The 15105-nt window shown below is 34.7% G+C and overlaps 1 protein-coding gene across 14 annotated transcripts in view; it reads left to right on the top strand.

The window, feature by feature from the left end:
* PDE1A (phosphodiesterase 1A) overlaps positions 1-15105 on the top strand; it is a 346020-nt gene that overhangs the window by 290538 nt on the left and 40377 nt on the right. For all 14 annotated transcript variants that reach the window (XR_002339225.1, XR_002339224.1, XM_021075596.1 and 11 more), the window contains 4 exons: positions 3732-3832; positions 10738-10863; positions 14555-14656; positions 14763-14883. Coding sequence is in view for 12 of the 14 variants with exons in the window: in XM_021075596.1 (XP_020931255.1) it covers positions 3732-3832; positions 10738-10863; positions 14555-14656; positions 14763-14883 (450 nt within the window). In the remaining 2 variants the exon portion in view is untranslated. The remainder of the gene's footprint in view (positions 1-3731; positions 3833-10737; positions 10864-14554; positions 14657-14762; positions 14884-15105) is intronic.

Here is a 15105-nt window from a genome sequence, read left to right as displayed (position 1 = left end):
CCTTTATTTCTGCCCATTAGGAATCAGAAGGACTTAGTTTATATACTGATGACTCTTCCAGTTGGGAAGAGTGCTATAATTCAGCTTCATTCTCTCTCTCTTGTCCTCATGAGTCATTTACAAAATTCATGAATTGAAGCATCTATTTTCTGAGTTAAAATTCTCATTTGACACTAGTGTAAGACGAACTGTCAACTAGATTATAAAAATCAACCCCTTGGAGTTCCCATTGTGGCACAGTGGAAACGAATCCAACTAGGAACCATGAGGTTGCATGTTCGATTCCTGGCCTTGCTCAGTGGGTTAAGGATCTGGTGTTGCCATGAGCTGTGGTGTATGTCGTGAATGTAGCTTGGATCTGGCGTTGCTGTGGCTGTGGCAAAGGCTGGCAGCTAGAGCTCTGATTTGTCCCCTAGCCTGGGGAACCTCCATATGCCATGTGTCCGGCCCTAAAAAGACAAAAATAAAAATAAAAAAATAAAAATCAACCCCTAATTCTACTTTCACTAATACAAAATAGATGTATTTTTCAATTAAGTGTGACATTTTCAATGTTTCTCTCTTCCCAAACTAGTTTATAATATAAACTTAATTGTTAAGACCAAGGGGGCAATAAACAAGATGAATTCATTGAAGGAAGTACTATTTAAGGGAGGCAGAGATTAATGAGACTAAAACCAGGAAACATATATAATCAATTTTGATGGCTAGGAAGATAGTAAGTTTGAATACTTATGAGATAATCTATAATTACAATCCATCTCCTACTTCCTATTATAACTTTATTTTACAATTGTAGCTTCATATTTCATATTATCATAGTAGATATAGAATGTTGCTTTTAAAAAATCACAGATAAGTCTATAAATCTTAAACATAACCAATAGGAAATCCTTAAGAAAATAGGTGAATTTTTCTAATAATGATTTCTTTAATAAAACAGTGGATTTCTCGGTTACAAAATCTGGTTTAACTTCAGTTGCTCTTCATTTGATGATGTTTAATTCCACAATCTTAATGGGGACTTTGGAGGCCATTCCCAGTTCAGCCTGTATATAGGTCTTTAATAAGGTCATTTTCTTTTTTTAATGACTCACAATTGAATGCACCTATAAACATAGAACAGCTAGTTATATCAACTCTCTTTGATTCTGAAAGTCATTTCTAATTCAGTCATCCAACTATGATGAATTTATTCTTGAATTGCAATCACTAATGATATGTTAACTCACTATAATTTTCCAGATTCAACACCTTAAACAATATATTTAAGTTAGTAATTTAATAAGTTTTGTATTAAGTTTGCATTTAATGTTTAGTAAAATGCCATTTATTCTGTGTTTTACTGTATGATAAGACTTGTAATAGGCACAGCACACACATCATCTTTAAATTTCCTTTAACATCCAAAGGGGAATGATCACTAGTTCTAGTTTCATGGGAACCATGCCTGAGAGGGTAAATAGTTTATTTGTCTGAAGATTAACAAAGGTTAAACCGGGATGATCTGATTCTGCAGTCCCTTTCCATGACTCCCTGTTACCTCCTCCTAATGCAAAACTAATGGAATTCAATTCAACAGACAAATGTTAAGTTCCTACTATGTGCCAAATACCATAATGGGTTATATGAAAGGAGCCCATGTCTTTAGCTACTATGAGTCTCAATATTGTCACCTCTACTTTGACTTATGGACCTACAGCGGCATCCTCTTGTCTTTTGTTCAAATTTTTAATTTATCAGCTCTAATCAGGGTGGTCTATCAACCTTTTTCCATACTCCACCCTCTCTTTTCAGTCTCTCTTCACTTGACTTTCCAAAAGAGTTGTACTGTTAACAATTCATTTTCTGCAGAGACCAGCTCAGCAGGTTAGGGTGGAAGAATGGGTGCTGTGAAACTTAAGGAAAAAGTTAACATAAAACAAGATACAGAGACATTTATATTAATTAAAGGTGGGAACCAGGGGACTCAAGGTCTCAGGGACCAAGAGCACCACCTCAAGACACCACACTGCTTTTATTCTGACCTTTAGGCATTTAACAATCATTAGCATTGAGGAAGCTTGGCTCAGCTGTCTATACATAGCATTCTAGAGAATCACCATTGTGCTTCTGCAGACAGTGTGCCTATCTGCAGCAACCAGGCATGCCTAGGTTTGCACCTCCGTTCTCCTTGCTAATGCATATCTTGCTAAGACCCCTCATAAACCCCTTGGGGCCAAGAGGCTTATCTTCCTCTTATTCTTCAGAGGACATATCATGCTGTGCCTATCTGCACAGGTCTGCATGCCTAGACCAATGCTTTAGGTCCTCATTCAGCTGGCCACATGAATAACTTATGCCTTTAGGTCTTTGTTCTTAAGCTTAAGTCATTTACCAGCACTTCGACTGTTTTTCAGGCAGGAAGATGGGGTAAAGTAAGGCAAGACAGATGGAGTTTTCAGCATAGACATTAGAAGCAAAGAGGCTAAGAAAATATTGTAGAAACATGTCTCGTGACAACTTTCCATACAAGTCTCTGTAGTATCTTTCAGCATTTGCTCTTTCTATTTAGAATCTCTCCGTTCCCAACCTTACATTTAGCTATCAACATTTGTCCATCCTTCTTTCAAGATCCACTGCCACCAAATATATGTCCTACCCACCCTTCTATTGTACCTTTTCTCTGTGAGCTTTTATTAAGTATCCATGTACTTTACGTTGTATCACTCTGTTGCTTTGTGCAAGGTCTTTGTTGCAAGTGCATGGGATAAGACCACCAGAACAAGTTCCATGTCATTTTGGATCCTTCTTTCCTATGGTCAAGTACCACATACTTGCAGTATTCTCCAACAGAACTACTGTGATTCTGCAAATGCTTTGCATCTGCATTGTTCTGAATGATAAACACTCACCACCACTGAGCAGTTGGAATGTGGAACTGTGACTGGAAAAGTGAATTTAATTTTACTTATTTGTATTTATTTTGAATTTAAATACTCACATATGGTTAACATATTGAACAGTGCAATTGAAGTGTCATACAAAATGTGAGTGATAAATCAACTACTGAGTTACTAAAATGGATTTATAATAGTAGAGGAATTTTGTTAAACCATCCAATTGATGACAAAAGAAAAATCCATGTATATAAAAGAGATAGTCTGTAATTTATGTTAAAGTCATTTATTTATTGTTATTAATTGTATACTCATATATGTCTTATGAAGAGGAAATTTGATAAATTCTTGAATATCTTCTAAATCTCTAATTATGAAAACTAACTTTGGTTTCTCTAATGACCACAGTGAATATTTTCAACTCATAGATGGAAAATTTTCTCATAGTAGGGTTTTCTATAACACTTGAGCTAAAAGACATTTTAATGTTATATGAGCTAGGTGTTAAAAATCACTAAACTGTAAGTGATTTCATGAGAACCCAAATTGGTAAGGCTGGGGATTTAAAATCCATTTAGAGGTCACTTTTTAAATTTTAGAAAATTACTTATTTTCCAATTAGCAAGGAAAACTATAATGTCTGGATTTTTAACTTACAAACCGTGAAGCATCATTGACCTCATGAAGCATCCATTATGCATAATCAATGGAGGCAAAATAAGGGAAAATTATTTAAAATTCATAAAAACAATTTTATGTGATGATTTATACTATGTGCAATGAAGTTTTTTTGTAGAAAGATAACGTTGACTCTGCCTTTTAATATGATGGAATCTTTCTTTAATTCAATAGCACTGGCTCACTGAACTGGAAATTTTAGCAATGGTCTTTGCCGCTGCCATTCATGATTACGAGCATACAGGAACTACGAACAACTTTCATATTCAGACAAGGTAAGTTAGATAAGGTTTAACTTTTCTAAATTAAAACTTGAAATTTATTGTCCTGAATGTTACTTATTTTTAAGAGGATTTCAAAATAATAAAGATGTCTAATAAGAATAGGTTTAATGGATTTTAGCAAAATGCCTTAAGCTGCAAACATTTCGATCAGTTCCTATTTATCAAGAATCTTGTATATTTTTAGTGACATGTGTAGTAATTTAAACATAAGAATGTGTGTGATGACTTCTCTCTGCCCAGAACTTACACCAAACTAATCACACAAGTCAGACTTTTATTCACTGAGCCAAATCTTGCAACATACTGTTTAAGGCATCAGTGTGGTGTCATTATTTATTTGAAAGTAATGAAATTTCACTCCTGAGGGGGAAAAAAAATCTAAACATTAAAGAAACCTTATTTACAGATTAGCATGAAATGCTATATTTGAAATAATTGGAAAATGAGATTTTTAATTACGGTGATAATGGCAGTTATTAGAATCAAAATACTAAAATAGAGGTATATTAGTCTGCTAGGGCTATCACATAATACTACAGATTGAGTGATCTAAATAACAGACATTTTCTCACAGTTCTGAAGACTAGACATCCAAGGTCAAAGTGTCAGCAAGTTGGTTTCTTCTGAGGCCTCTCCCCTTGGCTTTCAGATGGCTGACTTCTTGCTGTGTCCTCACATGGCCTTTTCTCTTCTGAAGCCATAACTTGTGTCTCTTCTTCTAAGGACATCAGTCATATTGGATTAGGATCCCACCCTTATGACCTCTTTTAAACTTAATTATCTCTTATTAAAGACCTTATTTCCAAATAAAGTCACATTCTAAGGTATCAGGGTTATAGAACTATAGACAGACAGATTTGAGGGGAACATAATTCAGTCCCTAGCAGAGCAGGTCTCTAAGCTCTTTTTGGCTGCACAGAGATCTCAGTGTCTGGGAGGCAGAATTTGATCTAGGACCCACCAGGATCCAATTCACTTGTTTACATAGGATCCTGAATTTCTAAGTCTTTCCCTAATCAGAGATGCTTAAGATGGAGATGTAAGTCGAGAGACTGATTTCTCTCTGGAGCTGCTGTAGAATTCTCTATTTTGTTAACGGAAAACTAAACCTAGTTATTTGTTTCTTTGTTCATTTTTTTAAATTAATAGACTTTATTTCTTAGAGTAGATTTAGGCTTAGGGAAAATCTGAACAGAAAGTAGAGTTATATTCCCTCCCCTAACCATACAGTTTCACCTACAGTTAACATCTTACACAACTCTGCTCCCATGGCCAGAGACAGACATATAACAATCGTTATCTTTTATAATCTAAAATGGATGTACTTAAAAATCATGGCCCCTTGATAGAGACAGAGAGAGAGGGAGAGCTGAGATTCAAACTGAAATGTTGGGGAAGGCATTCTGTCCATCCCCAGTCTTCCTAGACTCCCAGATTGACAGGACATGAAGTGAGAAGGAAGACATTGAAATCTGGTTGTGCTGCAGGGATATTTTTAACTTATACATTTACAGAATATACATATATGTTTTGTTTTCGTTTATGTTAAACATCAAGGGAAAAGTAAAATAATCAGGTCATTTTTGCTTGGCAAAGGCTCTTCTACATTCATAAGAAGTGGGATTTTAATTAAAGATATCTCATCACAGAGCTGGGCCTGTGTAGGACCACAGTTTTAGGAGCTGGAGAAGGGAGCAAGTGATTTGTTACCAATGAATACTTTTTGCTCTTTCTACCTTGAAAAGTGAAGGCAACGGATTGGCCTCAAGCAGCAGTATTACATGATCATTTCTAGCTTTCTCCTTTCATCATTCATTTACAACTGGATGAAGAACCATAATTCACTTATACTTTGGACTGCAGAGAAGGAGAAGGAGATGGAGATAAAGAAGAAGGCAGAAAAGGAGAAGGAGGAGAAGGGGAGGAGGATGAAAAAAAATACACTTTTTACCACTTTATATTAAGAAGCTCTGTATAAAAATGAGGAAGAGGGAGGCCTCGTACTTATTTTACTTATAAATTGTCTCCCAGGATCAGTTGTTTTATGGATTAATTCTACAAGAACTTGAAAATTCTGTGAACAAGAAAGCTGTAATGACTAAATTCAACAATATGCTATGCTTTTTGAAACTCACTGTGCTTCACATCTTGTCCAAGGAGAAATAACGTCTTATATACTGATATCACTCATTCAATTTTATGTTGGATTACTCATTGTTACTTGGATTTAGAGTCACTTTTCCAACATGGGAACCTATTTACTAGATAATGCAAAATGACTGAAAAACAATTTAAAACATAATGCAGGGCTAGATTTGATTTCAATACAAACATTATAATTTATGAAATCCTTGAAAGTGTAAATAAATAGAAATAATCTCCTATTTGTGAAAAGAAAATGCTAAGCTACATGTTACCATGGACACTGCATGTTGCTTAGAATCTTGTCTTTCCATAGCAGTCAAAGACCATCTCAAACATCAAAACCATTCTGTATTCTTGGTATCCTATTGAATTTATGAAACTAAATCACACATACTTTTGCTACAATTAAATCTGATTTTAAAAAAACACCTTTGCTTGTTGCTAAAAGGAAGAAATAGTGATGCGTAGAACCACATCATACAATAACCCTGCCAAAACTTCCATGGCTAGTTTGGAGTTTGTGTGATATAAAATATGTGCTTTGCAAATCACAGTTTTCCCCATGATCTCAGCAAATTTCTGGAGATACTTGGGCAAGATCTATTTAATGTTCTTTTAACGAGGACCACAGGTATGTTTTTTTAGTTCAGTTTTTTGTATATAGAGCTACCTTTTTTTTTTTTTTTTTTTTTTTTTTTTTTTTTTAATGGCTGCATATGGAAGTTCCTGGACTAGGGGTTGAATTGGTTCTGTAGCTGCAGGCCTGCTCCATAGCCACAGCAATGCCAGATCCAAGCCACCTCAGCTTGTGGCAATAGCGGATCCTTAACCCACTGAGTGAGGCCAGGGATTGAACCTGCATCCTCACAGACATTATATTGGGTCCTTAACCTGCTGAGCCATGACAGGAACTCCCTGAGCTACAATTATTAAGAAATTTTTAGGCCAAGATTTAGATTATTAAAAGAAATCTATTTTGGAGATACGTACTATTAGCTAACTACATATGCTATTCTACTTTTATGATAGTGCTAGCAAAAAGAGGAAGTAATTATTCTACTGCTTATTCTATTATTCTACGTCATCACCCCATGGTGGATTAATAATCAAGCTTGGTTATCAGTCAGACTAATGATAATGATTAAGATCTCATGATACAGATCTTCAATAGATGGTTTGCAACAGAAGCCAGGTTTCTTTAGTTCTTCCTTTTATTTATCCTTGTCTACTCTTTGGTAAATCTTTAATGCTAAGGTCAGTGCTAGAATTCCACCCATTGAAAGCCTGAAATAGTAAGTCTTAATGAGGCAGTTATAGTGCTGACAGATTATGTATCTACCAGGAAGAAGGAAAAGTGAGAGGGATGTGTTGGGTATTAGTGTAAGAGGTAGTAAAATTATTACAGGTATTACCTTTACTTTCCTTTTGTAACTTTTGCTGCCTACCTCCAAGTTCTCAACTTGGATGGGTTGACCATTAAATACAGTAGCTCTGATTCCATTCCACACTTTCAAAATGATCTGGCAACCTATGAGGATAGAAGAAGCAGCAAAGGTTCCATTACATCGATCTGAGAACACTTGGAATACTTTATGCTGGAATACCAATTTCAGCAGGGAAAATTAATTAATTTGATGATCAAATAATGAGAAAATACGAACAGGAAAGAAATAAAAAACCTTCTCTTGATGAATTCATCATTTTAAAACGTAATGCTTGTTATAAATTGGTAGTGAAACATACATTTTAAGTTTTGTTTTACAAAATGGTTTTCCAAGTTTAATTGGATGCTAGAGGACCTATAATACTCAAATCAAATTATAGAATTACAAAGGAAGAAACATATAACCATAAATAGACCAAATGACTTTCATCATCCCTCCACTTTCTACCCAAAGTAACTTTAGTCCAAGAGAATAAGGCTGGGTGGCAGCTATCTGGAATAGGTACAAAGGGGTTGATTCATTTACTGATTAAATGAGATGAAGTAATTTTTTTATCTCTTTATCATATCTAGATTATCTCGAGGTATCTGGATTACAAATTGAAAGGAAAAAACATAAATACATTTAAATTCTAACAAAAGGAAAATTACACAGGTTACAAATGGAATTTATTCCTAGGTTTGACACTTAAAAATCAATTAAGCTAATCTATCACATCAACAAGCAAAAAATAAAAAATAAAAAAACTCTGATCATATCATATCAAGATGCAGAAAAGGCATTTGACAAAATCCAACAGCTGTTCATGATTTTAAAAAAATATTCAGTAAATTAGAAATAGAGGGGAATTTCCTCAACCTGATAAAGAATATATATAGAAACCTACAGCTAACATCATACTTAACAGTGAGAATCTCGAAGATTTCCCACTAAGGTCAGGAATATGGCAAGGATGTTTTACCTCTCTACTGCTTTTCAATATCATATTATACAGGTTGGGAAGGAAAACATAAAACTATCATAGATGACATGATGGTCTATGTAGAAAACCAAAAAAAAAAAAAATCAACCGAAAAGCTTCTATAACGAATAAGCAATTATAGAAAACAGCAAATTTGCATGATATAAGTTTAATGCACAAAACACAGTCACTTTCATATATACCACCAATGAGCAAGTGGAATTTGTAATTAAATTTTAACTTAAATTTGAAATTAAAATATAAAACATCATTTACATTAGCATTCAAAAATTGAAATACTTAGGCATAAATCTGACAAAATATTTATAAGATGTGTATAAGGCAAAATATGAAACTCTGCTGAAAGAATTCAAAGGAGAACTAAATAAATGAAAAGCTATTCTATGTTCATTAATTAGGAAGACTCAATATTGTCAAGATGTCAGTCTATTGATCTATAGACTTAATGCAATCCCAGAAAGTTATTCTGTGGATATCAACAAGCAGATTTAATAATTATATGGAGAGGCAAAAGACTCAGAAAAGCTAACTCAGTATTGAAGCAGAGCAAAGTTGGAGAATTGACACTCTCCAACTTCTAGACTTACAATTAAGACAGCATGGTACTGGCAAAATAATAGACAAATAGGTCAGTGGAACAGAATAGAGAGGTCAGAAACACACCTGAATAAATGATCAACTAATCTTTGACAAAGGAGCAAATGCAATATAATGGAGCAAAGATAGTCTCTTCAATGTATGGTGCTGGAACAACTGGACATCCACGTACAAAAAAAAAAAAAAAAAAAAAAAAAAAACTAGATACAAGTCTTATATTCTTAAGAAAAATTAACTCAAAATGAACAATAGGCCTAAATGTAAAATGCAAAATGCTGAACTCCAAGAAGACAACATAGTAGAAAATACGGATGATCTTGGGTGTGACAATGATTTTTTAGATAAAACACCAAAGCACAATTCATGAAATAAATAATAAGCTAGACTTTAGTAAAATTCAAAACTTATGCTCTACGAAAGGCCATATCAAGAGAATTGTAACACCAGCCGAAGAGTAGAAGATATTTGCAAAAGATCTGATAAAGGACTATTGTGCAAAATATATAAAGAATTCTTAAAATTCAAAAATTGGAAATAAAACAGCTGGTTTAACCTGATTAAAAATTGTCCTTAACAGACACCTCACCAAAGAAAATATACAGATGGCAAGTTAGCATATGAAAAGATGCACCATATTATATATACCAGGAAAATGCAAACTAAACAACAATGAGATATTGCTGCACATCTATGAAAAAGGCCAAAATCTAGAACACTGATAACAACAAATGCTAGTGAAAATGTAGACCAACAGGAGCCCTCATGTATTGTTGATGGGAATGCAAAATGTACAGCCATACTAGAAGACACTTTGGTAGTCTTTTACAAAATTAAACATAACTCTTACCATATGATGCAGCAATAACTCTCCTTGGTATTTACCCAAAGGAGCTGAAAAGCTTATGTCCACACCAAAACCTGCACACAGATGTTTATAGCAGCTATATCCATAATTGCCAAAACTTTAAAGCAACCTAGATACCCTTCATTAGATAAATGAATAAATAAGCTATGATATATCCAGACAATGGAATATTATGTAGTGTTCAAAAGAATTGAGCTGTCAAGCCATGAAAAGACATGAAGAAAGCTAACATGCATACTAAAACAAGCAAGAAGCCAGTCTGAAAATGCTATATATATTATATGAATACAAACATATGACATTCTGGAAAAGGCAAAACTGAAGACAATAAAAAGATCAGGGATTGCCAGGGGTTAAGGGAATAGGAAAGGAAGGATGAATTAGCAGATCACAGAGGTTTCTAGGACAGTGAAAATACTCTATATGTGGTAGATACCTGTCATTACATACATTTGTCCAAACCTATAGAATGTACACCACCAAGAGTAAACCCTTAATGGAATCTATGGACTCTGCGTGATAACAGTATTCAATTAGGTTCATCAATTCTAACAAATGTACCACTATGGTTTCTGATGCTAGCAATGGGAAAGGCTATGTATGTGTGGAATTGGGTTATATGGAAAATGTGCGTACCTCCTGGTCAATTTTGTTGTGAACCTAAAACTGCTCTGAAAAGTTAAGTCTATTTTTTTTAATTATCATACTATAAACAAAAAAAGAAACTAAGTACCTCCATAAGTTTAGGTGTTAATTACAGGATTTTTACTGATGATATGTTTTATAACTTGGATATTCTTATTGAACATTCATGAGGTCTACAGAAACCCTCTACTATAGGCACTTTGTTTTTAATTCTTAGGTCAGATGTTGCCATTTTGTATAATGATCGTTCTGTTCTTGAAAATCACCATGTGAGTGCAGCTTATCGACTTATGCAAGAAGAAGAAATGAATGTCCTGATAAATTTATCCAAAGATGACTGGAGGTGAGTTTCAGAGGAAACCTAGAGGAAATTTAATTTCAGAGGAACGTCAGGTGATTTAAAGTGAAGAAAATAGATGGAAGTCAATCCTTTACTCACACTCCAAACTCAATTCCCCTTTACTAGATGACTCTGAGGAAGATTAATACATAGAAGACTTTTTTCAGGAGCTAGGCCCTGTTAGATTGAGCTGGATTCTCTCAAGGCCAATTCAACATTTATATGCATCATAGCTAATCCAGAAAACCATGTACCATGCAACAAATACCTTAAGATACATAATTATGTACTCTCTGGAATAGAACTCTACTCAATTGTACCAATATCGGGTCCAGCATGAATTCAAAATCTTCATGTCATTCTGATTCCTTCATATATTACTTCTCTATATTGGAGTTTAGCTTTTTTAAAAATCAAAATAATTCAGTATTTGAGAAAAAACACAAATATATCATACTAAAATTACCAGGATGCAGAGGGAAATCTTACATGTTTCTCTAAGGCATCTATCTTCTTAAAAAAAAAATGGAGGGAGTTCCCGTCATGGTGCAGTGGTTAACTAATCCAACTAGGAAACGTGAAGTTGCGGGTTCGATCCCTGGTATGGCTCAGAGGGTTAAGGATCCGGCATTGCCGTGAGCTGTGGTGTAGGTTGCAGATGTGGCTCGGATCCCCTGTTGCTGTGGCTCTGGCGTAGGCCAGCGGCTGTAGCTCCGATTAGACCCCTAGCCTGGGAATCTCCATGTGCCACGGGTGCAGCCCTAGAAAAGACAAAAAAAAAAAAAAAAAAAAAAAAAAAAAAATTACATGAAATGGTACTGCTTGTTGCCAAGTAGGGAAAAACAATAGGATGCACCCCTGCTACTCAGCATAAACTTTCTTCCTTTCCTCTTGATCCTCTTCATCAGCATCCCCTTTATTTGACTATAGGGTTGCCAGATATAGCAAACAAAATTAAAGGACATCCAGTTAAATATAAATTTCAGATAAACATAGACTTTTTTAGTGTGATTATATCCTTAATATTCTATGACTTACGTTTTTTTTAAAAAGCCTTCGTCTTTAACAAAGTGTCTTGTTAAAAGTCTGTTAATAGGCCGAAAAAAATTCCATTCAAATGTAATATCAAAGGGTTGTTTGTTTGTTTTCTTTTAAATCAAGCTAAAAAGAAATATCCAAAGAAAAGAAGTGACGTGGGATTAAGATCTGCCTTAAAATACGTTAAAAAGTGGTTAATTCAGGGTTTAAACCAAGCCCTGATTCCCCATGATTACTTTTCCAAATAGTCAAACTTCCTTTTGCAACTTTTTTTGCAAATTTTGCAACTGTAGTAAAAATATGGGCTCACTTTTGCAACTATAGAGAAAGGTTGAAAGTGGGAGGAAGGAGGCACTTTTTTGGGGGATCCCAGTTCAGCCCTCTCATTCATTCTGCAGGAAATGATAACTCAGTTGGGTCTCCAACTAGGAATTGTAAAAGACATTGTGTCTGGGTATATGGAGAATAGAAGGGCAAAGGTAGATCCAGGTACACAAGTATGAAGATATTTCCTAAAGTCCAAGAAATTGACTATTTATATTTACGGTATTAATTTATTTCTTCATCAGTGATTATCACTCCCAGAGGTAATATTTGCATCATTAATTTTTATTGTTATTCCTTTGAATTAAGTGTTTTCTTCTCAAAGTTGATTCTCTTGCTATTTCAGTGTGATTTTTTTCTTACATTTTGTTCTTTAACATTTTTAATATTTACTCTAATAATTTACACCTGTAATGTTTTATAATATTTTTGTAATAGTAACTAAGAAGTTAATGGACAAAACATTCTAATTGCGTGTTTTTTATAGAATTGTTTTAAAAAATACCATAATATCAAGTGATTTATGATTTATCATTATTTTTGATATGATGATGTAGAATTTAATAGATCCAATGCTGTTTCCGAAAAGCTACAGAAGGTTTATTTACTAGTATAACCTTGGTAAATAGTATTTTACCAAGAATTAAAAGATGGATAGCATTTTAAAGACCTGTAGGTCTTCTATTTGCATATCTATTTATTTATTAAAGTAACTTTAGTAACCATAAATGCAGTAATTTTTAAATTTTGGCAGGAAAAATTCATGAAGTAACATTTCCCTTGTGCACTGGTTTGCCTAGTTTATTGACATATTATTAGTTGATGATTGATAACATCTAACATTTATTGATTACAATTAAAAAAACAAAATTCAGGAAGTTCCTGTGTGGCATAGCAGGTTAAGGATGTGGCATTGCCGCAGCTGTGGCACAAGCTGCAACTACTACAGCATGGGTTTGATCCCTGGCCTGGGAACTTGCACATGCCGCAGTTGTGGGCAACAACAAAAACAAAAACAAATTCAGCTAAGTAAACTTTAAATATATTATTGGCTTTATTCAACAATTCATGGATTAACATCCCATCTAGCAAATAGAAAGGAGCTCCAAATAACTACAGAATGACAGACTTTATAAGCAGAAAAAGGTGAGACAAGAAAGTTATTCTAGCAAGGAGCTATTGTTTCAGGCAAGGTCACTTTCCTCGGGGGGAAGGGGACAGGGGTCTGTCAGGTGGATTACCTCTTTAGCACTGATCAGGTAATTCCAGATTGACTGGTTTAAGTTTCCACTCCTGGAGGAGGTTAAAACTGTAATTAAGTTAGGTATTAAGTCTTGGTTTGGTGATATGAGATTAGCACAAGTGACTCCATTCAGGATCTGTTGTCTCTTTTTTTAGCATTAATTATCTGCAAAGTACAATTGAATTTTGTAGATTTCACAAAATTCTTGATTCATTTTTCCTAATTAACGTGAATATTTTGGCACAGTTGCTATTGAAACATGGGTCTCTCATAATTTAGATAAGAAAATATAATTGAGAATAATTGTACTAGCTACCTTTGATAGCTTCCATTCCCTTAATATTTGGGTAAAAGTATCCTAAGCATGAACGGTAATCTTCTCTGGTGAGAAATAATAGTTCCCTCCCATATAAAAGCACCTAGAACACTGCCTGGATTGAATAAATACTGAAAAAATTGAGGTAGATTTATTAACAACAAATTCTGTCTTTAAAGTAGTTTTTCTTTTAAATTGGTAAGATCCTTTCTGATATTATTATTTCTAAAAATAATATGTAGAAATTATGAGGTGGGGGGTGTTCCCATCATGGCTCAGCCGAAATGAATCTGACTAGGAACCATGAGGTTGCGGGTTTGATCCCTAGCCTTGCTCAGTGAGTTAAGGATCTGGTGTTGCTATGAGCTGTGGTGTAGGTCGCACACAGGCTGTGTGTCTGATGCTGCTGTGGCTGTTGGGTAGGCCGGCAGCTGTAGCTCTGATTGGAACCCTGGCCTGAGAATCTCCTTATGCTGCAGGTGTGGACCTAAAAAGAAAAAAAAGAGAGAGAGAGAGTGGTGGGGAGGGTTGTGGGTGTAGGGGCAAAGCATCCCATTCTTTGAAAGGAGATATTAATGAACATGATTCACAGATCACTCTCCTGGCAGTATCCTAAAGCCAAACTTTTGTAAGCTCTTTTACATTTAAAATGTATAATTTTGTGCCCATATCCATTAGAAAAAATAACATATCATTTGTAATATTTAGGGAAATGTTCCACTTGAGAATAATAAAGGGCCAAACAAACCTTTCTCCTTTTGATGTCTCCTCAGGGATCTTCGGAACCTAGTGATTGAAATGGTTTTATCTACAGACATGTCAGGTCACTTCCAGCAAATTAAAAACATAAGAAACAGTTTGCAGCAGCCTGAAGGGTAGGTTATTTTCTTTTTCATGTTCAAGCTCCATGGGCTTGGACTCAGATAAGACTGTAATTGGTTACTTAGATCTGATAATTTGAACATGTCCTTATTTTGACAGCCTTGACAGAGCCAAAACCATGTCCCTGATTCTCCACGCAGCAGACATCAGTCACCCAGCCAAATCATGGCAGCTGCACCACCGATGGACCATGGCCCTGATGGAGGAGTTTTTCCTACAGGTGCCTCTTTTACGCTGTGTCTATGCAGATATTTTTGGAAATAGTGACTACCCATATTGGCATACATCTTTTCTATATAGAATCCAGGGCTTGTGACTTGTTATTATCAACTGGTCATAATACATTCTTGGGACTTTAGGCAGAATACATTGATCTTTTTAGATAAATATATTAAGTAATTCTATATAATATAATACATGTTTTAAAGAGTATCAAGTTTTG

This window comes from Sus scrofa, chromosome 15 (assembly GCF_000003025.6).
Source record: "Sus scrofa isolate TJ Tabasco breed Duroc chromosome 15, Sscrofa11.1, whole genome shotgun sequence".
Taxonomy (NCBI): domain Eukaryota; kingdom Metazoa; phylum Chordata; class Mammalia; order Artiodactyla; family Suidae; genus Sus; species Sus scrofa.
The sequence above is the reverse complement of the archived record's forward strand: the minus strand, read 5'-3'. Positions and strand labels throughout refer to the sequence as shown.